General features: G+C 40.0%; 1 protein-coding gene across 3 annotated transcripts in view; it reads right to left on the reverse strand.

The window, feature by feature from the left end:
• NXPH2 (neurexophilin 2) overlaps nucleotides 1-25,245 on the reverse strand; it is a 111,642-nt gene that overhangs the window by 44,199 nt on the left and 42,198 nt on the right. Inside the window, exons 1-2 of one of the 3 annotated variants that reach the window (XM_087435116.1) lie at nucleotides 11,427-15,422; nucleotides 10,442-10,527 (exon numbers count right to left, since the gene is read on the reverse strand). The exons of 1 other annotated variant lie outside the window; for it this stretch is intronic. In XM_087435116.1, the coding sequence (XP_087291242.1) occupies nucleotides 10,442-10,447 (6 nt within the window). In that variant the 5' untranslated portion in view covers nucleotides 10,448-10,527; nucleotides 11,427-15,422. Of the gene's footprint in view, nucleotides 1-10,441; nucleotides 10,676-11,426; nucleotides 15,423-25,245 lie in introns of those variants that run through there. One more of the 3 variants, XM_087435117.1, reaches the window with a different exon arrangement.

Raw genomic sequence — 25,245 nt, forward strand, 5'->3', positions numbered from 1 at the left:
TAAATAACAGAATAAAAATATTCCAGACTCGGGCCGGCCCCGTGGCTTAGCGGTTAAGTGCATGTGCTCCGCTGCTGGCGGCCCGGGTTCGGATCCCGGGCGTGCACTGACACACCGCTTCTCCGGCCATGCTGAGGCCGAGTCCCACATACAGCAACTAGAAGGATGTGCAGCTATGACATACAACTATCTACTGGGGCTTGAGGGGAAAAAATAAATAAATAAAATCTTTAAAAAAAAAAAAAATAAAATTCCAGACTGAAGAAACATAAGATCCTTCATACTGAAAGTCTCATCGAGGCTAGGCGAGGTAGATGGAAAAAAGATCTATACTTAAACATGCTCTGTTGAAATTTCTGGAAAGACAATTTAAAAAATTTCTAGAGAGATGAAAAAAATAGGTCAGCTATAATGGAAGGAGAATCAGATTAACAGCAGATTTTCCATCAGAAGACTGGACACTAAAACTCAAAGGAACAAAGACTGCCCAAAAAACTCACTGGGATAACAACTATGAATTTAGAATTCCATTTAACTATTATTTTATGTAACACTTTCAGTCATTCCAGAGCCAGCTCAGCAGAAGACCAAGCAGAAGTAATGTGGTCCACAACCAAACCCTTGAGGAGCCGTCCACTGGATGCTGAATCCCCTCTCCCACTCTGCTCACGCATCCCGCTTACAGTTAGCATGCGGTCAGCCTTAGTCATAACCCCTCCCTCTAAAAGGTTATGCACCCTCTAAAAAGACGTCTCTCATACTCACTCTGGATGGCTGCTGAGCCTCTGAATGAGGCTGAAAGTCTCACTGGCTGAGCTAGTTTTCTAGCTGCTCAGGGCTCATTGAAGAGGGATTTTGGGGGGATCAAGTGAATCTTCCCTGCTCTATCCCCATTATAACTCCAAAAAAAAAAAAAAAAAAAAAAAAACTCATACAACTTCTGAGAAAGTCTATCACCCTCACAAGCTCTCCAAAAACATTACTCAATAAGGCCCTCCAGCAGACCAAACAAAAAAGAAATAATTAAAAAAGAGTACAGCATGAGCCACAAGAGTAGCAGCTGAAATGACTTACCAGAAGAGAAGAAAACTCAAAGGAAATGAAAAGGGAAATCATTAGACCTTCGTGCTTGGGGCATCGTCCTTTGAGTGGCTGGAGATGAGTGTCTAAACATTATATTTCTTTCTCTCTAAATCCAATAGCATAACTTGGTTCTGTGGTAAATATTTATAATCTCATTAATGCCTCTTAAATTTGGGTTAAAAGCTTTGCATTACCCTATAGACTAAACATGGAATACATAATCATAGTCACAGAACAGCAGATGTAGGGAAGTAGAGGAGATGGGAGATAGTATAAACTCATTAGATTGTAGAGTTTCCATATTAGGAAGTCAATAGCTACCCTCTAAAGTTGAAACAAACAAGCAAAAAAGAGGAAAATATAATTTAAGCTGTAATGGTAACTCCAAGAGAACTACAACACAGAAACTTTTATGCGTTTATTCCTGACGAAGAATATTGGAAATATAGTAGGAGACGGCCTGATTTTTCATTTTTGATCCTTCTGCCTGATTTGACTTTAAAAAATATATTAATACAATGACTAGACCCTTATCAATAAAGAATTATTTAAATAAATTGAAGTAGAATCATATAATGGAATATTCTGCAGCCTTTGGTAAAAATAAGATTTGTGAAGGTTGTCCACAATTCTGTTTAATGTAAAAAAAAAATAAACCAACAGAGAATTTGCAAAATAATATCGTGTCATCTCCATTAAGGTAAAAAAATATATTTCTGTGTGCATGTGTATATGTAAATGCACAAAAAATATCAGGAAGGAGAAACTATAAACTGAGGGTACTGGGGAAAGGAAGGAATCTTTCAGTATTTACTTTTAAAACTTCTGAATTATTTTAATGTTAGGAATATATAACATACAATATGTAATATGTATGTATTAATTTTAAAATAAATTCTATACTTTTAAATTACAAAGTTAACATGTGTTGTAACAAGTCAAAAAATATAAATTTATAAAAGTATAGTGTTATTACTTCCTTACTTTCTTCATTTAAAACTCAATGTTTACAAACATTATTAAAATTCAAATTACTAAAATTCAAATTACTGTTTTTGTTTTGATAGCCAAATAATGCCAATATTATTTATTAAATAAACTCCCTATTTCCCATGGAATGGAAATATTCTCATTATCATACAGTAACTTCCCACATTTACTTATATAGCTTTCTTGATTTGATTCAATTCCACTGCTCTATTTGCTTTTTCTTTTGCAAATAACATTTTTTTTATTACTTTAGTTTTAAAGTAAATTCCAATATCGGGTACTACCTGTCCCACCTCATTATTCTCTCTCTCTCTTATATTCTTGAGAATTCTTGCATTTATTTTTCCATATGAACTTTCAAATCATCCAGTCCAGTACAAAAAACATACCTTTAGACTTTTTTTGAGATTACATGAAACATACATTATTACTGTAATAAAAAATTTTTCTAAATAAGAAAAGCAGTATGGTTAAATCCACACAGGTCATTTCCACCACAGGAAGGACAATGCAAAGCAGGTCTCCTACTGATTGTATAAAGAACACAAGCAATGAATGTTAGAGAACTCCACCTTCAAACATAAACCAAAATCCTCACTAATAGAAAATAAGTGCCTGCAAACTTCCTCCTCGACAGACCATAACAAAACATGTGTTCATGGACGGCTGTGTTCACAGACCTGCAGTCATCATAAACTGAATGAACAAACTCGCGTGAAGTGCGGGCGTTTCTTAGCTCTGAGTGGGTGGTGAAGGGCAAGGCCGCCTGGAGAAGAGTGAGGGCTGACTGGTCCAAGACTGTTGGTGTGCAGACATAATTCCCAGTCTGGTCTTTTTCACAATTAACCCTGTTTATGTAACTGCAGAACTGATGACCCAGGTCAGTGAGGCACTGTAGCTACAAAGAGAAAGAAAAGGCTCTGCCAATGAAGGGCTTGCAGCTCTGGGGAAGAGATATAATTATAGGGGCAGATGCGTGACATCCAGCACAGTGGGAAGATTCTACGTGCTGGCGCTGTGCTGAAAAAGTGGCTCAGATCTCTGCTCTCCCATTGTCTAGTCACGGGAGCTTGGGCTCTAAACTTCAATCCCTTCATCTGTAAAACACGGATACAAATGCTTGTGAGTAGGGCTGTTGTGAGCATGATATAAAGCACCTCAAAGAACGTCTGACACACAGTAGGCTCTCAATAGATGCCAGATATTAATGACAATCAGAAATGTACAACAGACAGAAATTGGGCAAAGATGGTCATATTTTAGAGCGTCTGGAGTAGAAAAAAGTGTTTAAATGAGAAACTGAATGACGCGTGCGGGGCATTATTAAATACTGCTGTATTGTAAAATTAAAAGTTGCCAGACCAGGGAAGCCTGAGCAGAGGGCTAAGAGGTGCACACAAATTCAATTAGAAAGGGTCTTGTATGCTAGTATGCTAGGTCAAGGAATCATGATTGCATGTTATAGCAGTTGTTCTTTTTAAAAATGGAGTAAAATAAGATTCATGTTTTTATAAAGACCCTCCTGGGAACAGTACAGGGAATGTACTGGAGGAATTTGGAAGTAGGGCTTTACCGTAATACTGCAGGCAGAAAGATTACTTTATTTCAAAAGATGCATTAGACTGTGTTTTTAAGTTGCAATGGGAGAGATATGATGTGTACAGAAGAAAGCTAATAAAAAAGAGCATGTTGAAGAACTAGAGAGGTGACACAAACTATGGGAGTTAAGGAATCCCTTGTTAGGCTCAGTCTTGCTCTCTTGCCTTTCTTCTGTCTGCTGAAAACCTAAGACTGACAAAGGCTTAAACTTGCCCAGGCTGAGTAACCTAGTCAGCAAGTGGATAATGCCTTTAAGTTTGCAGGATTTAGACGCAGCGGGTTGATGTGAAAGTGCAGTGCACTTGGAGTATGCTGTCTTTACTGAATGTGCAGACCCACAACAGCAATGGATAGAATATGGCTGTTTTTGCTTCAAAGTCAGCTGCTTGATTTAGCAGAGAGAGCAGAGGCTGCAGAGACAGCCACACTGGAGGTTGTAGTCCAGCTGCTCCACTTACACTGTGGGTAAATCAGTCAATTTCTCTCAGAGACTCAATCTCATCTGTTAGTGCCTCTCACACGAAATTTATATACTACTGGAAGCAGACAGGACGTCAACAAACAAATATGTCCCAAAGATGATAAGTGTAGTAAAGAAGAAGACAGCAGCGTGAGGGGATGGAGAGTAATTGAGAACTGCTGTTTATATAAGGAGGTCAAAGAAGGCATCCTTGATAAGTCTTATTTGAGCACTCACTTTCAGGAAGTGAGGAAGTAAGTTTTGAAGATGTTTGGAGAAAAGATAATTCTAGGCCCAGAAAACAGAGAGTACAAAGGCCCTGATGTGGAAGCAAGCTGGGCTTGGGGGCAGGAACATCAAGGAGGCATGTGTGGTTGGAACAGAAAAGTGTTGGAGATGAGAGCAGGGAGGTGGAACAGGTCAGACCATGGTGGGATTTGTAGGCAGTGTGGAGACTCATCCAGTAAGCACAGTTAGGTGTCCAGGCCAGCTTCTCCTCTGAGTGACTAGATAGATGGGAAGCCATCCTGAGCAGAGTAGAGGCTCTGACCCTCTGAGCCCTACCATCTGACTTGCTGGAGCATCACTAGGGCTGCAGTGTTGAGTACAGACTGTAGGGGGCATCAGGAGGAGCGATCATTCCAATAGTGAGGAGACACTGTAATGGGCAAGTAGAGCAATGAAGAAGGCCTAGACTACACTAGTACGTGGAGGTGTTGTGGAGAGGTTATATTGTGGATTCTTTTAGAAGGTGGTGCTGACAGGATCTGCTGACGGATGGCCAAGCTGTGATCTCTGGCTCAAGGCATTTTAGCTGGTCTTGTAAGAATAAAACAAAGTAAATAAAATGCCTAGAATTTGATAGTTGCTCAAAAACATGAGTTCCCTTCCACCTTCCTTTGAGGTTCTGTAGACTCTCCAACTGCTTGGCATATGCAGAACACAGTTAAGAGTGGCACGGGGTGGGGGGGGGAGTAAAAAGAAATGAAAGAATGGTATGAAACCCCATATCAACGGGATCCCAGTTTAGATTTTTCACCGGAAGTTGTCTCCTCATCAGTAGATGCCCAAACCATAAATGACATGGGGAGGAGCGAACAAAATAAAATAAAGGGAAAAAAGTGGCAGAGAGTGCTTTTTCAGCTATTGTCTCTTGCCTCCCGTGTCCTCGACCACTTGTTTCTGGGTGAACAGAAATGAAAAGGTTAAGCTCCACATTGTTTCCTATCTATCACCAGGGCAACTAGAGACAAGAACTACTTGAGACAAGGTATTTTCTTTCTCAGAACAACACTGAGGAGATTTACTGTAGGCTCTCACATTAAAGCATAGCCAAACAACATAAATAAACGAATGAACTGTGTTTCTCAAGGCTCAAAGCCTCAATCCAAGTAGCTTTAAGGAAGTCTTGAAAAGCAACCATTCACAGTGGCAGAGGATCTAGTTCCAGAATGGAGCAATGAAAAAACAATTCATTAAACATTGTAAGTACTGAAAAATGCATGGAAAAACTATGGTTAAGTGTACTTAGCAGAAAACCTAGCATTTGAAGAGAAACTAACCCATTTCGCTCAAACCTGTCCCTAAAATCTCGTTTTCAATAGTAAGCCGTAAGGCGTCCCTTCTCCAAGTGAGGTTTTCACGTTAAGCCAACTGTTAGGGGTGCAGCCTTCATTTTTCTTAGTATCTTGCTTTTTCTAGCTGTATCTCCATGGAAAACACTGAACCTGGCCCTTTCCTAGGGTAGGCATCTAAAAGGCCCTTATGTTTTACATCATAAAGGGAAACTAACATTTTCCAGGCCTCTGCTTTGGCAGGTCGTTGGCCCTTGGTTTAATTTTCACAGTACCATTCCAGGTTGACTATCATTATTCCCCTTGTTCCAAGGTGGTACATAAGACTAACAGAAACCAGACCACTCGCCCAAGCCTCACAGCTGTCACATCATGAAGGAGCACGGACAGATCCCAAGGCCTCTCCTCTTGCCTTAGATGTTCTTCTCTATCACTGGCTAGTATTTACACTCCTTGAGCCCCTGGATGATTTCACCCATTACTCCTAAACCATTCAAGGGCTTCACGGTTTATGAATACTTTTATCAGGAACAACTTTAGGTAAGTAGAACATTGTATCAACTTTAGGAGTAAGGCATCACATTTAGCAGGACTCTGTCTTCTTCCATGTCTTGAGTTTGCGGTATGTGACCAGGCTGCAGCAAGTAATGAACTCATGTCAAACCTAACTTTACCAAACCACTGCTGTCCAATGGGCTGGTTGCGTGCGTGTGTGTACTTAACAAACGTTGCAAGTGGCATTGTCCATGGCTCTGTGGGGCAGAGCTCAGCAGATCACTGTTTACTATTGGATGCCTGTTCCTTTCATCCCAACCATGTTTTCCCTCAAACCATTTATTGTTATTTCTATCTTTAAGAAAAGCATAGCCTCACTGGGGAAAGCACATAGTACATGACTGCTTCAGTGCTAAAGTGATTCGGTGAAATGGCAAAACTCCGCTACTGATAATTGTGTGTGTGTGTTTCTTGTCCAAATTAGTCTGTTAGTGGCTTAAGAAGAGGAATATTATAATTGATTAATTAAACAAATAGCCACAGAGTGCTTATTATGCAGCAGGCATTATGCTATATGCTCTCTTTGGAACTCGGCACTCATAACACAATCGGATGACACATAATTGAAAATCAATTCACGAACAGAAGAGGCTGCACCAGCAACAGCATTGCTATGATTGCCGCTACTATTACTGTGCCCTCCCTTTTTCTGGCATTCCACATTATGGACGACTCACTATTTTTTGTGTTAACAAACGTGAGCAGTGAAAAAAATGAGCTAAGACATAGTATGATTAAAATACAATTTGTATTTGCTTTGAAAATGTAGTCTGAAATATAAACATGGATTATGTCTATTCCATTACACAAGAGTTGAGAGGCCAGTTAATTATTGAAATATTTTATCCTACTACTTTAAACCTCTGCAACTTTTTAAATGAGCAGGTATTTGAGGTAATGCAATATAAATATTTACTAAGTAGCTGATTTTCAAATTTTTCATCTGATGCTTTGTGTTAAATGGACTCTGCATCCCCAAACAGCTAAGACAAACTCACATATTTACCCATCCTCCGAACTCAGATTTTATCATATTTTACTAGTGTCCCAATCTGGGATAGATATGAGGTCTGTCGGGGAGGATGGAGAAAGGAGATGAATTCACAAAGCTATGATTTCTTATACGATATGAGTGTCTGATTCAGTTAATGCTTGTTGATTATTTTGAAAGCAAATAATTCATCTACAGATGCAAAATTGTGTCTCCTTGTTTTAGGTAAAGTTCATGAACACAAACTTTTTTTCACAGATTGTTTTAATTCAAGATTGGGGCAAAAGGATGTTATAGGCTTATGTTACATAGTATTTGGCAAATATTTGGCATTATAGGCACACTGCTTTCTATTCTTGAGTTTATTCCACGTTTTTTCCACCAAACGATGTATATAGTTGTTCTTGGTATTTCAAAATAGTCTTCTGATAATGAATTGTATTTTTCAGATTCAATGATAAGTGGCTTTCTCTGACAGTCTCTGTGTTTTTTTATTTTCCTGCCTTGAAGAATCCACTGTGTGTAAAGAATTTTCCAATGCACAGGTAAGAAGTATTATCATTGTTCCAGTATGCCTGCGTCTAGGATTTACTGTCATTCACATTATCCCCATTTATATTCTTCTATCATGGATGTATGAGTTTGTCTCATCTGTGCTACAATTTCCTGACTATATCTTGATATTGTAACTATTTGCATATTGACTTTTTCTTCTCAGTACCATTCATAACATCTCCCAAGGTACGGCCAACTTACAGTTTAATTAACATAATGTTGATATATTTCCCCCTAGATTATTAACCAAGATGTAGAAATTGTGTTACTGAAATGGACTATTATTATTACTGCTATACTTTCCTTAGGATTTCTACAGATTAAACATATCCAATCCATACTGAAGTAAGTTGCTTAATTTGTATCAATTTGAAAAAATAAAAAAGGAATACATACACAAAAAATATTTCCAACACAGTACCACAGATTTTATTGGTTGAGTATACGAGACATGTTTTCATGTTATTTGACCTAAATAAATTTCTGCTGACTGTACTTACTCCTAAGTTTTGTGTACCCTGCCAAAGTTTCTGGAAGACAGAGATAGAACTTACTATGTAAGGCTAAGTGACTGAAAATTATATAGTAGTTGGAGGCTCAGAGCTCTAGAGTCAGGCTGTCTGGCTCCCATATTTCTTGGGTAAGGGACCTTGGGTAAGTTTCTTAATATCTCTGTTATGGATGGCACTGTGTTCCCCCAAAATTCATATGTTGATGCTCTAACCCCTGATGTGACTGTATTTGGAGATAAGGCCTTTAAAGAGGTAATTAAGATTAAATGAGGTCATAAGCGTAAGGCCCTAATCTGATAGGACTGGTGTCCTTAGAAGAAGAGGAAGAGACACCAGAGCTCTCTCTCTGCAAGCCCCGACGAGAGGCCATTGTGAGGACACAGTGAGAAGGTGGCCATTTGCAAGCCAGGAAGAAAGGTCTCACCAGAAACCAACCCTACTCACACCTTGATCTTGGACTTCCAGCATCCAGAACAGTGAGAAAATAAATTTCTGTTGTTTAAGCCACCCAGTCTGTGGTATTTTCTTACAGCAGCCCTAGCCAACTAATACAATCTCTAAAACTGAGTTTTCAATCTTCTGATTACAAAAATAACACATATCTTATAGTATTTGGATTAAAAAGAAAGTCATTTCAATTATTTAGCATAATACTTAACATATGGAAAGATCTCAATAAATATTAGCTATTATTATTTTTAATAAGAGGGTGCTTAATCTACCGGAAGTCAAACAGAAGACTTTTACCTGAAACACATTCTACTTTAAGGCACAAGTAATGCTTATAAATGTTGAGTGTAAATAAAACATTCCTATATGAAAATATTGCCAGAACAACAACATAGATACACTTATTCTCTGATAAAAATGTTTGCCATTATCTAGGCATCAAGCTATGCATAATAAAGCCAAAATTATAGATTAAAATGGGAAAAATCGGTAAAAAATCCAGATGTGGCTTTATAAAACATTTTAATGACTTCTGTTTTCATTTTTCAGTCTAAACTAGGGAATCATGTAGACACAAAGTTTTATTAAAAGGTTTAAGCTATTTCCTGGTAGTTATTAAGGTATCTTATGAATCTAATTAATTTTCTAGGGTAAACAGATCAGAACTTTACTTATTTATTTTTTTTGTGTGTGAGGAAGATCAGCCCTGAGCTAACATCTGCCAATCCTCTTCTTTTTTTGTTTTTTGCTGAGGAAGACTGGCCCTTGGCCAACATCCATGCCCATCTTCCTCCACTTTATATGGGACGCCGCCACAGCATGGCTTGACAAGTGGTGCGTCGGTGTGTGCCCGGGATGCTGAACCGGCAAACCCCGGGCCGCCGCAGCAGAGCGCGCGCACTTAACTGCTTGCGCCACCAGGCCAGCCCCAGCACTTTACTTATTTTTATACATCTTGGTCCAATTATTATACAAGATTATCTGCTTTTCAGAGAAAGCCATAGATTACTGTATATGGGTCCATTTTTCTCCTGATGTTCAGAACACTCCTTGCGTTTTGCTAAATATTTCACGAGCAAACACATTATACCTGTTGTTCTTAAAAACAAAATGTTATTTTCTCTTTAAAAAAATGAGATTAGGGGCCGGCCCCATGGCTTAGCGGTTAAGTGCCCGTGCTCCACTACTGGCGGCCCAGGTTCGGATCCCGGGCGCACACCGACGCCCCGCTTGTCTGGCCATGCTGAGGCGGCATCCCACATACAGCAACTAGCAGGATGTGCAACTATGACATACAACTATCTACTGGGGCTTTGGGGAGAAAAAGGGGAAAAAAGGAGGAGGATTGGCGATAGATGTTAGCTCAAGGCTGGTCTTACTCAGCAAAAAGAGGAGGATTGGCGTGGATGTTAGCTGAGGGCTGATCTTCCTCACCAAAAAATAAAAAAATAATAAAAAAATGAGATTGATATTGAATTTTGCTTAGAGTTCTATTCTGTTCTAGATGTATACAGAGTTCTAATATCATTCCAATTATTTTCCTTGACTAATTGGATTTATTTGCCCCTTAAAAGAAACGATAGTTCTTCTTTTATAAAGTGAGATTGATACTCAAACAAGTCTAATCTTTTATTATTATTTTTTAATTGAAAGCACAGTTTTTAGTACATACTTGCATACTTGGAGTCCACCTTCAACTGGAGGAAGAGGAGGCAAGTAGAGGCCTTGGAAGTTGGAGGTGATCTTCTTGGCATTTTTCTTCGATAGGTCCAGATAGTTAGATGAGAGAAATGTAAATAATAATTAGGGGGACTCTTAATCATTTCTGGATTATTGTTTTAGGGGAGATTTGCTAAACTCCATTTGAAGAAAGTTCAAAAGATGCTTTACGTATCCAAAATAAAGCTTCAGATTTACATTCCTCCTCCTGCCCCAATCTGTATATCCCTGTTTTTTCCCACCCCAGTGAATGACACCATTAGTTTCTCAAGCCAGAAAGCTGGTAGTGCTCCTTCTTCCCTTCAGTTCCCTCCATGCCCACATTCAATTCTTCATCAAGTCTTGTCAATTTTATGTTCAAATTCTGTTTTGTACCCATCTATCACTCTCTATCTTCATGGCCACTACCTTGTTCGAGCCAATAGTTTTGTTCACCTGAACTGCTCAGTTAGCATCATAATCAGTCCCTCTGCTTCTCGCTGTCCCCTTCCCCACAGCTGCTTTTTAAAATATAAATCAAAACATCAGTCTCCCGATTAACCTCCTAAATTCTTCCTGCTGTGCTTAGAGCACAATCTGAATTCTTTGCCATGGCTAAAAAGTCCTCAGGTAGTTGATCCCTGCCTACCTTCTGACATTCTCTCTTCCTACGTGATGCCTTGCCCACCACATCTCAGCCACAATGGCCTTAGTTCCTTAAACTGCCAAGCTCCTTCCAACATGTTGCAGTTTTAAAACATGGCCCCATCCCTTTTGATACTCCTGTCATGAAGAAGTGGGGTCCATATCTCCCCTGCTTGAATTTGGGTGGGTTTGTGACTACTCTGACCAATAGAGTACATCGAGAAGTGATGTTATGTGATGTATTAGTTTGCTAGGGCTGCTGTAACAAATACCACAGACCAGGTGGCTTAACTAACAGAAATTTATTTTCTTACCATTCTGGAGCCTGGAAGTCCTAGCTCAAGGTGCTGGCAGGGTTGGTTTCTTCTGAGGCCTCTCTCCTTGGTTTGTAGACAGCTGCCTTCTCACTGTGTCCTCACATGGTCGTCCCTTGGTCTGTGTTGTCTGTGCCCTAATTTCCTCTTATAAGGACACCAGTCATATTGGAAGGGCCCACCCATATGATCTCATTTTACCTTAATTACCTCCTTAAAAGCCCTATCTCCAAATGCAGTCACAATCTGAGGTACTGGAAGATAGGACTTCAACACATGAATTTTGGGGGACCTAGTTCAGCCCATAACACTTCTGAGGCCAGGTTATAAAAGGCTAAGCATCATCTGTTGTTCACTCTTGAGGCCCTGAGCCACTACGTAAGAAATATGACTACCCTGAGGCACCAGGCTATGAGGAAGACCAAGCCACTGGACAGGCCATTTGTAGATGCTTGGGTTCTTGGCCCCAGCTGAGCCTAGCTTTTGAGTCATGCTAGCGCAAGAGCCAGACATGGGAGTGAAATCATAATAACTCCAGCTGATTTTAGCCCCTAGCCATCCAAGTTACCCAGATACTGTGAGTCTTCCCAGCTGATGCCCCATACTTCGTGGAGCAGAGATAAGCTATCCTGGCTGCAGCGTATCCAGATTCCTGACCCACAGGACCCATGAGCACAATAAATTGGTTGTTGTTTTATGCCATTAAGCTTGGGGTGGTTTGTTACACAGCAGCTGATATCTGTAACACCATCTTGGGGGCTTCACATATGTTCTTTTCTCTCTCTGGAATGCTCTTTCCTCTGCTCTTTATCATCATCTTTGGGCCTCACCTTAGACATCACTTCCTTAGAGAGGTCTCCTCTGATTACCAATATAAATTGTCCCTTTTCATTTGTCTTAGAGTGCCTGTTCTTCTCCTTCAGAGCTTCCATAAACATTTAACAGTATTTAAGTATTTATTTTCATTATTCCGTTTCTGCCTCTGTCATGATACTACTTGCTTTTTAAGAGCAGGAACCACTTTTCGTTTGTTCACCCTGCATAGGACATGCTCTATGTGCTCATAATAGGAGGCTGTGGAATATTTGTTGAATAGATAAATGACTGTGGGTTCAGTATTGCTCTGTTCTTGTTGAAAAAAAATCATTAAAACTAAACTGATTGGATTTAGGAAGAGGCTCGGTTAAATTTAAGCAGTGCACTTTCACTGAGTACCTGCTCTTGCCAGCTCTAATCCAGGAGCTGATGAAATGACGACCAAGGAAACACAAATGTTAAATAAATCCTCTAGAGGAGAGCACTGTGGCAAATGGTCTGCTTTTTGGCATAGTCTCCCCAGGCCTTTGGCAACTTAAGGTACAAGTCAGGAGTGATGAAACCGTGGGCTAAAAATACTCATCACTGTCTGCACTTGGTTGGGGGTGTTGTTTCCAAGTTCTCCCATAGATACCAGCTGAGTCTTTAGAAGTCTATGGACACTAAAGATTAAAGATTTAAGCAAACTTGCATATAGATCTGTTAGAAACCAGACAGGTCAACCCTTGGAGAGGACTGAGGCTTAGCGCCCAAGGACAGGGCTGGAGACCCAGCACCCAAGATCAGCATTTTGGTTCAGAGTGAGCAGGGCCATCAGACTATCACAAGGAGGAGGCGGCAGCATGGCCTTAACAAGTCCAGCTTCACAATTCCTAAAAGTCACTTCCTTTTGAAACAGTAGCTCCTTTTTTTTTCCCTAAAAAGTTTTACAGTTGTTTCTAGCTATTTCTCTCTGTTCTCTTGAGTTATACATTGCCTCAACCTATGATCTGCGAGTAGGCACCTCTGCCAAAATCTGAAAACGATGTCTGCGTAGGCCGCTACGAGTGGGCAGGTGTGGATGGGTATGTGAATTAAGAGGAAACAAAAATAAGAAAAATGTGACTAACGTGGCAAAGCAGGTTAAGGAACTGGTTGATTGCTCCCAGACATCTTGGTTTAAATCCAGAGTACGTCAAATTGGAAATAAGAAACTAGGGAGTACATTGCTTTCCAAGTTTGCTGTTCTCACACATGCTGTGTCAGAAGGAGGGCTCAGTGATTAGGGATATAATCATCTCAGACAATCAAAAATGTTTTTAGAGTCCCGTAGAGAAAGTTGGCCCATGGAAAATAGAGAAGAGAAGGAGGTTGGGAAGCTCCTCAGGTGAGCTGTCACATGTACAGCACTGGAAGAGTGTCATGTGCCATTGGACCTTTTAAAGGGCATCTGCACGGTTAGGACAGGAGAAAAAATTGGAACACTGTGCTAAACCGTGAAAGTTGGATTCTTTTCAGGAGAAGGTCTCCTCTATAATTCCGTCAATGTCAGACTCAAGGCTATACACTTCTTTCTAAATGAGGGGAAACCTCAGGCTCTCTCAGGTATGTTGGTCCTGCCTTCTGATTCCTGTGCCTCAAAGCTTCACTTCACTATGCGGGTGCCACCCTTCTCCTGCCTTATCACCTTGGCTTTATGAGCATGTGCTATGATCTCTTTGATCTCTTTCTGAGCCTAGGGCCTTTTAAATGTTCCTTCTGCTGGTATTCTGATTCTAGTTTGCAGCCTTGACCTTTTATTCTGAAGTCCTAATAACTGGCCCTTCGTAATTCTGAACAATACAGCTCTTCCTGGTTCTACTGCTTGTTCTTCCTACTCCACGGGTAGAGGTTTGCTGTTGATTATACATGCCATGGCACATTTGACTTACAGCTAAAACCTCCAGATTAACTCTGAGGCAAATCACAAATATTTGGTATTGTACAAAATAAACTTCTAAAATTGACTACATTTCCCCCTTTTTGTGTGGCTTCTGTGACTTCTTGCTCTTAAATCATTTCTTGTCCTGTTTGACTTGCACAAATCCTTCACATACCTTACATGGCATTTTCTTCTCTTTTTTTTGAGAACTTTAGAAAAGTGAATTAACCGAAGTAACCTATATTGTATGTCCTAAGAATTTTCTCATTCCCTATATCTACATGGCCTATAACGAACTGATTTGAATGAGAGATTTCCTTAAAGATGATTCTTCTATTGACTGAAAAATTTCTATGAGATTCTTTAGTATGAATGATCCAGTGATAAGGGTACTTAAAGAAATCAAGATAAACAGAAGGCCATTTTGGTAAGTGGGGGTAACTTAGAAAGAAAGCATGGAAAGTTACAGAGATTTAGAGAGAACATCACTTTACACAGGGGTTGAATGAACATTTACATATTTCATTTTTGTATAAATCAAGAGGGAAACCATTTATCAAATCTGCAGGTAACTCAAAGTTAGGAGAGATTATTAATATGTCGGATTACAGAACCAAGAATCAAAAAGATCTTGAAAGGCAAGATAGAAAGAGTTGAAATTAATGGAGAGAAATGTGAAGTCTTACACTTAAACTTGAAAAAATTTTCTTCAGAAACTGTCATTTCATGTGAAAAAATATCTGTATGTTTAATTGTCTTCTAGCTACAGTAAGCCAACAAGGGGATACGACATCTAAGACAGCTCTCAGAACTTCTGGCTGCATTATAGGAGCAGATCATACTGGGCCATCAAAGGAGGTTACTGCACCACACAGCTCAGACCACATCTTGACATTCATACTTGATTCTAAAAGAGTTGTCTCCAGAAGATGTTGATTGGGATTTGGAAGTGTCCTGAATGGTCAGGAATAGTGGAAGAATTTGCAGTTATACATCAGGAAAAGAGATTTCAGGGAAAATAGGAATTCTGTTTGTAAATATCAGAAGAAATATCAAGTAAAAGAAGAAGGAGACATTTTGGGTGGTTGTAAAGGGTAGGTCTAGAATGCATGGAAGTTACTGAGAAGCAGAAGTCAGCTTGAGGATATTCAATTCAATAAAAGCTGAACTACCTATCATGTTCTGAGCATTGGGAATACAAAGATAAAGAGGGATCAGTCTTGGCTCTCATGCCTGTACTGTAAAGGAGAGGCAATGAGATAAGCAAAGTAAGTATTCAATGTGGTAGGTGGTAGACAGGAAAAAATGGCCAAGCCAGAAAAGCTTTATGGAGGACGGTGTGCTTGAGCTGAATCTTAACAAGTAAATACATACTTCCAGTAGGATAGAGGGAGTGAACGCCAGTTAGAAAGGTGACAGCAATAAGCTAGAGGGAGATGATAGTAGCAGTGGGAGATTTGGAAAAGGTAGAACGAATAGTACTTGGTCAGCTGATGGGGATGGGGAAGTAGGGTGAAGGAGAAATGCACCCAGGATGATTCCAGGGATTTATATTTGGTTGCTTGGATGGCTGATGGTACCACTAACAAAGGGAGGCAATATGGTGAACAAGGCGTGTTCAGGGATAAGAGGAGACAGAGGATTCAGTGTGTGGAATAAACTGAGTTTGTGGTGGCTCAGAAGCATCTTGACAAAGATGCAGAATAAAAAGATGGAAATCAGAAAAATGGTCAAAGTCAGAGATGTAGCTTTAGAGGTCATCAGTTTGTAAGTGGTAATTAAAGTCTTGATAGTGGGTGGGTGATCTGGGGTGTGGTAGAGAGGATTTTACCAAGTGAGAAGAAGGCCAAGAATAAAATCTTGGTGAAGTCAGTAGTTTGAGGTCAGGCAGGAAAGGAGGTTGTGTCCGGCAATAAGCTGTGTTTAAACATAAATATGGTGCTATTCTGGAAAATCCATGATAATGGATGTCTGAACTTGGAGATGTTGGTTTTTATGACTTAAAAGGTCGTTAGTCCCCTATGATTCTGTGAATAAGAAAAGGCCTGAATGTTGAGACTGATTTTTGTAGGAAGTTCTAGATCCTGGTATGGATCTAAAACTCCTATTATGGTATCCTCATTTCTCACTTTCCCATGTCTCTAATCCCCACACATTTTAATATGTATTTCAGAGTCATTCTGTCCCTGGAACGTCTCAGCCTCTCTGAGACATTCTCTCTCAAGTCAAGAGAAGTGGGTTTGGATTAGTCAGAACTGGATGCTCTCTCCAGCCCTTGAAATATCTGGTATCCTAATCAGTATCTGTAAAATACATGATTTTCAGGCAACTAATAAATGGAGCACTTCTTTAAATCATTACGTAGTATGTCATCTTCTGAAAGACATTGCCAGTCTAATTTGTGGTTAATAACCTCGTGATCAACAAAAAGGAGTTGCTTTATTGTCTCACGAAACAGAACATCTTCATTCTCATATGTAGACATAGTCCAGGGCAGAAGAAAGAAAGCAGAGTTTGGATTAGGTCTGGGCTTCCAAATTTGACTTCATTACTTTCTAGAACTCATTTTCTTCATCTGTAAAATGGGAATGATATGTAGCTCATGGGGTTGTTCTTATAATTAAATAAAATGATGAAAAGAAAACACTTGGAATAACGTATGACACTTAATGGACTCACTCCCAAATGGTAATTACTATTTCTCATTATATTTTGGAAAACATATTTTCATCTCCCCTCATTGTGTGCAAAAATCTTTAACTAGCCTTTAGAGATATACCTATTACCTCAGTCCACAAGGATAAAAGACTAAGAAAAAAACTTTGTGGTTATTCAAAGGATTTTCATGGCACTGATAAATGGGTCTTTTGTCCAATATAGATTTCCTTGATCACTTCAATGCTCATTATAGAAGCACCTCTGTTCTCTTCTCTCTTTTACAGTTTTGTTCCTACAACAAAGGAAATCAGAGTATCCAAGTTCAATGCAGTGCAGTGCAACTCTGATCCCTCTACACTGAAACAAAGAGTCCAAACCGAGGAGACTGTCTGAATTCACTCCGCTTGCTCTGCCCGGTTAGCGCTGCTTGTGGGAAATATGTTATTGCTCATGCCACACGTGCTACAGCATCAAAGGGGGCAGAATCGGGTGAATCGGGAATTCTGTCTCTCATCAGCTTCTTTGGGGATGGACAGACCTATAACACCATCCTCAGAGACCTTGTCTGATTGCAACTCACAGACTCACTAGACAGTTACAATTGGAGTCAGCAAACCCTGAAAGACATCTAGGCGCTAATAATTAATGAACTCCTGGGAAGCAGGGTCTTTTTTTTAAGAGGAGAAACTTCTTAAAACAATGGGTTAAAGTCCATATTCCATGTAGGATGGTGAATAAGATTGCAATTACCATTTCCATGGACAATGTTTTATTGCCTAAGGGGCAGAAACTACAAAGCACTGTGTCAATAATAAAAACAAAATAACAACAATAATAACCACAACCACCACCACCATCACAATAATAATAATAGTAATAATAATAATAATAATAATGTGCTTTCATTCATGCAACAAGTGATTATCGAATTCCATCTTACATTCCATCTTAGATTCCATATTGGGTTGCTGTACTAAGAGGAACTGGGGAGAGAAGGAGGGCCAAAGCCCCTGTGTAAGTGACACTAGCAGACATATTTGACACCTAAATTTTATACACACACACACACACACACACACACACACACTCTGAAGAGGGAGAAAAAATTACTGGCTGCAATGATTAGGAAAGGCTTCATGTGGGAAACAGCAATGAAACGTGGTGAGGAACTATTTTGGACATAGAATATGAGATGAGCTACGGTGTGGAGGGCACAAAGGAGGAGGAAGGGAATGGCCAACGGAGGAAATGGCAATGACCTGCCACACAAGGTCCCCACAGTGGGATCACGTTAAGCAAGGCCAGAGGAACATGGTGGGAGCAGGTCACAGAGGCACTTGGATGCCAGTTTCAACAACTGTGACTTTCCTCTGCAGATTAGTTGATGAAAAGCCATCTGCCCTCAAGTAGGGAAATGACATTTGATCAAAGGCATGATGCAAGATTAACCTAGCAGGAGTGAAGCTGCGTCAAGTCCTTTTCTAGAATGAGGTAAGATCTGTATGTATATGTAAAGAAACAAAAAAAAATACACATAGTCATATATATATATATACACACACACACACACACATATATATATAAAATATAGTGGCATTGTACAGGATTGATTAGAATGAGAAGCAAAAAAAAAAAAAAAAAAACCAGAAGCAGGTGGGAAGGTGGGAAGAGGTAGTTCTTGACCCTAGAATTATTTGGATGTATAGACTGACATTGCTTTTGTAATTGCTGGGGTAATTTTGCCCTCATCCATCTATATTTGTTTACTAAAATCCTCTTGTGTGAAATGGCACAAGTTTGCACAATGGCTTTCTATATCTACAGAAAAGAATCATGCAGACCGGCCCACGCTGGGCTCAAGCCCATGCTCAGGTCTTCACATTAGGGCCCTGACAGCAGGAATGGCCTGACCCGCTGGAGACCGTGCCTGCAAGACGGCAGTAGAAAAGGGAGAGGCAACTCAGGAGTAGATGTTAGTAACTGAGGAAGAAAGGGCCCTAGAACTACAGGAGTCTTTAACAAAGTCTGTCCTTTGAAAAAAAGAGTTAAGAGCAGGAGGTAAAGTATTATTTTTCAACTTTCTGGCTGGAGGTGCTCTGTTTTTCTGCTTCCTCTCTTAATCAATATGCCACACAGGTGTCCAATTGTTCTTGAACTTCGCTTGTTTGCTTGCACACCTTTTCAGAAGATTAGATCAAAGTGTGATGAGGGGTTCTAGGCAGCCTGAAATGAATCAGCTAATTAAATTAATTTTATCTTGGGTATATTGCTTAGTCCAATTAAGTTACTAAGCCAATCACATCAGAATAAATCAACCATATTGTTACATAATTCTTTTTAATAAACAGAGTTATAATTATATGAAGGCAATTCTGAGGATAACATATGCTACAAAGCAGGGAACCTAATTTATTTCCTTGATTTGGAGAGAAAAACTCACTCATGTGTAATAACTTTTATCATCCAAAATTTTAATTCTTATCGCTTTATAAAGTTTAAAGTCTCTTGCTTGCTTTATAGATCACAGTATGAATTAGTTCACAATGGGGCTTAAGGGGGAAAGGGAGGGTAGGTAACAGATCTGAAATGATGTGCATGAAGCCATACTGCAAATTGTGCTAAAGTAGCGTTGGAAACAAGCCCTGATTCCTCCTGTACTTTTAAACAGCCAATATAAGTAGAGATGTGAGTGGGGGTTGGGTGGGAAAAAATATGCCTTGAAACAGATCATTAGAGTGAAGAGCCATGTTGGGACAATCCCCTTGTCTCCCGCCTCCCCCTCCAGATTTTCCTGGCAAGTAATAGGCATTGTATCAACTCCTGGTGAAAATGAATTATTTTAAAATATAACAAAACAGAAATCCACTTAACAGATCTCAGAAAGGGAATGAAAACACCTTTGTTTGACAACTTGGCCTGATTCTCCATGAATGCTGTTGACGGTTCAGCATTGTTGTGGATGGGAACAAGTGAAGCTCACAGAGGGAATTAGTCCACAGCAGCATGATGTTCAGAGGCAGTATCATCTCTGGCCAAGACAGTGCTGGCAGAGCTGTGGATACCACGGGCCCAAGAGATGGATGGTCTGTACAGGCTTGGACATACTCATTCACTCGCTACTCAGACAGGGAGGAGCACTGGGGAGTTCAAAACAGTGGGGAAGAAATGTTAGGCCAGAGTCCCTGAGAGCTGCCTTTGCTTAACTTCTCTTTGAAGTGATTTTCGAGAATGCTAGAAAAATAGAAAATTATCCCCCACTTTTTTTTTTCATGCTTCTCACTAATGAAGTTCTGAAATTGTATGATCCAAATCCCAGTGATTTCTGGAAGAGATAAACAAATAACCTTATTTCTTAATTGGGGATGGCACCTCTTGTCTTTTAACTAATTTCCGTATCTGGAGAAGCAGTACCACTCATAAGTTACTTGGAGTCCTAAAGTGAAATAACCTAGGCTCAAATGTCCTAATTTAACATGAAAACATCTAGATTAAAGCAACAAAAGTAGCAAAAATTGATGTGAAAGCAAGGTACTTAGTATATTGTGTATTTCTGCAGTGGTTCCATATAATTCTATTCTGGATTGCTGCTAGGAAAGACTGGATGTCAACTACATTTCCTTCTATTTCCTTCCTGCCCTTATATAAATAACTAGATGCAGAAGAGACAGAAGCAGAGGATCGCCAAAGCAGAGAAAGCCCTGTATTGCACTTGATTTGGGCGTTAAAGGGGAGAATGTTACCATGGTAAAATGCACCGTTGCTAATTCACAGCCACACCTTCCACAGAAGACAACATATTGCTCTCTATTCAGTGGGCCTGCGAAGTCAACCCCACGCCACCATTAGCCCATAATTCTAGCCAACTGTCGGCATTCCAAATGGAAGAGATCAACACAAAATTTGGCTCAAATTGAACCAGTTGATTACTAAGGTACTAATTCCAGGAATAATGAGTGTTGGCCTCAGAACTCAGATTGTTTTATTTATCCTCAACAACTTCAGAGCTGGGTGTCTGATAGCCAGCCTCACAGATGTGAGATGCCTCTGAGCTAACACTTGACTCTGTCTTCAGGGGCTCCTCTGTGATGTGCGGCTGGAGCCCTGAAGAAGATGCGGATTTTTTCTGGAACCTACATAAGTTAAAATATTGAGGAATCCTGGGATGAAGTGAAAGCTTTTTAATAAAGCATATTGAAAAAAACGGTGGTTGCTTCTGATAATTAAGAGACGAATTTGGGTCTCATGGGAAAGTATTAATGTTTTTTTGACAGGAATTTTCTCACTAATATTTTTGCTGAATATTCATTTCAAAAAACTCTGGTATAATTGTAGAGTGAGATAAAATGAGATTAAAGGTTTCTTCCCAAGATTCCCAACACAGCATGAGTGTCCACTGACAACAGTGGATCCCACGATGTACGAATGTGACAGGAGTATGAGTAAGACACCAGCAGGACACACGGATGAGCAAAGCAAATCTGCCACTTGGCTGAAACTGGAGGCATCCACTCTTGCTGTTGGGCCCAGAGCAAGTCAACTTTATTCAATGAACCCAAATAAAAAGAAATAGTGACCAAATTTAAATCCTGACTCAAGTTTTGCAAAGTCAATAAAGTGTTTTTGAAGCTCAAGTTCCAAAGGTCTCCAGGAGGCATAGAGACCGACCTTGAACAGAATGGATTACGTGACAATAGACAGATGGTAGTGATTCAAAGTAACAAATATTATTTGGTCTTGGATATGGCAAACACAAACAACAATAATATTTTTATCATGCATTTTCACTTCTAAATCTGTGCATATTTGTATATTTAGTGAGATCAATTCTTATTTGCAGGACTATTCTTTCTAGTAAATATTTGTAACTTGCATTTCAAAAAACTTGCCAAAAGAAAATATTTGGAAATATATTTCAAGAGGGTTACAATAGCGTCAAAGTAGTTCTTTTGGCTGCTTGTGACAAAGGCAGTTAGGCTGCATCAGTTAAATAAGGTCTCCCAAGGCAAGGAGAAATGGATTTATATTTGCCATGATGTATCCCTCTGAAATCAGAGTCATCTGGGCAAGATCTGCTTCTAGCTGAAAAAGACTGAAAGTAATGTCCATCAACTGGTGAATGGATAAACAAAATGTAGTATGACCATAAATGGAATATTATTCAGTCATAAAAAGGGATGAAGTACTGCAATCTGCTATAACATGGATGAAGCTGGAAAACATGATGCTAAGTGAAAGAAGCCAGTCACAAACAACCAGATATTATATGATTCCATCCGTATGAAATGTCCAGAATAGGCAAACCCATACAGAAGTAAATGAAGAGTTGTCCAAAGCTGGAGGGCGGGGAGGGAGATGGAGAGTGACTACTAATGGGTCTGGGATTTCTTTTTGGGGTGATAAAAATGTTCTAAAATTAGATAGTAGTGATGCTTGCACAACTCTGTGAATACACTAAAACCTGCTGAATTGTACACTTTGAAAGGGTGAATTTTATGGTCTATGAATTATATCTCAATGAAACTGTTATAAAAATGACTGAAGCTATCCTGTTACTTAATTTATTTCTTACCATGTCTTTAAATATCCTACTCTCTTTATGAACATTATTAGAAGAGGAGTGACTCGGCCATGATAAAAATTATATGTTTTCAGTGGATACAATGTTATGGATGTGTTGTGCCTATATAGAATGCACTTTAAAAAAAAAAAAAGAATTTTCTCTCCATAAATAAAATAGGCAACAAGTTTTTTCCTCTAACTAGTACAGATAAATAATCTGTGAAGTGACGGTTGGCTTAATAATGGATCTCTTTTCTGTCAAAAGAAAGAAAAGTTAAAAAAGAAAAGGATGAAGAAAAGGCTTTCTCAGAGGGAGAGAGGGAGGACAGATATTTATTGCTATCTTTGGTCCTGGTCCTACCGTTTCACATTAGTCATTAGAGGCTTGTCTAAACTGGCTGTTCTACCAGTGTCCCAAACCACCTCTGAGACTAATCTTTTCTTTGATTAGCCCAGTGTGTTGGCATTGGGCAGCTGTCCATCTGATCCTCTCTACAGGTACTGAAGCCCTTAACCTGCTACTCCTCGCTGGCACCTTCCCTAGGTCTCTCCCCTTCAGGTGTTCCCACCTCTTCCTCTTCTTGAGCTTCCCTTGCTTTACGGACCAACCTGAACGTAGTTCCCAGTCACTCTTGGGCACAACTATAGTCCTTAAGGTCTGGCTTCTTCCATGGAGTGAGGGGCAGAGCCCTTCCTGGCTCCAGGCTCACCCCGTGAGGACCAACCACTCAGGCTCACCTCTTCCCTGGTTGGGTGGGGGATCTTTGAGTGCAGACTGCTGCTTCCAGAGTCTTCTTCCTATCTCCATGCTCATATGCAGTGGACAATTAAGTGGTCATATGATCCTGGAGAGTCCAGGACGCTTAGCCATGCAGCCCTTTGTGTGCAAGCGCAGAAATGTGCGCCCAGCTGTCACCTTCCCATGTGTGGTTGGCAAAGCTATGGAAACAGCTACAGCTGCTGCAATGATGATAGGCCAGCCTGATTCTCACCTACCCCTCTTCTCTGGCTGCTCCCAAGACTGTCAGAGAACCCTCTCAGACTGCCTGCTCATTGTTTTGGTCACAAATGTAGCTGAGCATGCCAGGCACCTAGTTTGCTGGGAAAATGGAATGAATAATGCGTCTTGTCTTATGCTAGAAAGGAGAAGTAGCATGAAGAGTCATTCCCTAAAACGGGACCAAGGAGATCAAAGGGTTTGCACTGGATGCTAACAAATTGCCTTCTAAAGTGGTTGTACCAATTTACACTCTCACCAGTAGTGCATAAGAGTGTCGACCTACTCAAATCTCCTAACACACAGATGGATATAGAATAGAATCTTTTGGCTAGTGATAGTTAACGAGGTCGCACATGCTTTCAAGTGCATCTTGGCCACTCAAGTTTCCATTTCGTGTATTGCCTATGTGTAGCTTTTGTCTTTTTTTCTTTTTTTTGAACTGGATTCTTTGCACCTCTTCCTTATGGATTTGAAGTCTTATACAAGGAAGTTAATCACATAATACTTTCTAAAAGCAGGCAAAAAATCAGAGAACTCTGAAAGCACATCAAGAAGAGAATGGATAAATAAACTGTGGTATATTTATAGAGTGGTACACACTACAGCAGTAAAAAGGAAATACATTACATGTATCGAAATGGAAAAATCTTGGAAACATAATGTTGGGTTAAACAGCTGCAAATGGATGTTCATTGTATGATATGGATCATGTACATTTTTAAAACACAAAGAATAGTCCTAAATATTATAATAAATTTAGTTATACGTATTAAAGTATGTAACATGCCAGGCAAAGACACTCTACAATATCAGGACAGCTATTACCTCTGAGGTGGGAAAGAGGAGAACTGAATTATGGGGAGGCCAGGACAGCAGGAAAGTGCTTTTATTGTGTCTATCATGTTTTATTTATTAAATTTCATATACTTAATAATTACAAAATGATTAAAGGGTCATAAGTCCACTTGGTAACTATACAGACATTCTACTCCCATGGGACAACATGGCTGGACACCACAAGATGGTTAAAATCACCATCCACAGACTCTAAGATTCTAGTGGTAGTGCTGATAGTCATGGGTAGGAGATGAGGAAGGTGGCAGCACATAAGTGACTTCTTCCTCCTTGAGTGGCTGTTTGATTGGACTAAGCTGGCACCTTGGGCCCATTCTAGGAAGGTAAGAGGATGCTGCACATTAAGCATGCAATAGCAGCCAAGCCACCAAATTCTCCAGTATCATCAATTTTGACATAATAATGGAGAAGGCCCAGGAACCTATGCAGACTTCATGGCTCTCACCAGTTCCTCTAGTATCTGCTGTGCTTATTCCCCACTGGGACCTCAAGAAAGGACAAGCTATTAGATAGAAGAACCACCTGTGTACTGTGAAGGGGCAGTTCACTTTGCCTGCAGGTAACTGGGAATAAAACTTCTGCAACTATGAACCTCCCTTGGGGAGAAATTGGCCAAGTCTTTCCATGCTCCTTCATTGTACCTGGATCCAGTCACACAGAGAACTAAAGGCGACCTGTATCTGGGTTTAGGGTCAGTCTGTGACAGCTCTCAGGGCAACAGGAAGCTTTGGTGACCAAGCCCTGTCCAGTATGCCCAGCTGACTGCCCGACCAAGACTGCCCCGACGGGTAAGGATATTTCTAATCCTCAGGAAGCTAAAATCTCTTGCAAACAAAAATGTTGAACTAAGCATATAGGAAGGCAACAGAAGACTACTGTTCTCTGTTGCTCACACCCTACTCACCCTTGGCCTCTCTTACTTAAAGCCCCATGACCCCCTTATCACTGAATAATTCCCACCATCAATTTCACATGGGAATTCTGTTATTAGCATTGTCTTTACACCACAGAAGGTCCCCGTGCCACCACAT

Source organism: Ceratotherium simum, chromosome 9 (assembly GCF_057802395.1).
Source record: "Ceratotherium simum simum isolate JZ-2026a chromosome 9, ASM5780239v1, whole genome shotgun sequence".
NCBI classification, from domain to species: Eukaryota; Metazoa; Chordata; class Mammalia; order Perissodactyla; family Rhinocerotidae; genus Ceratotherium; species Ceratotherium simum.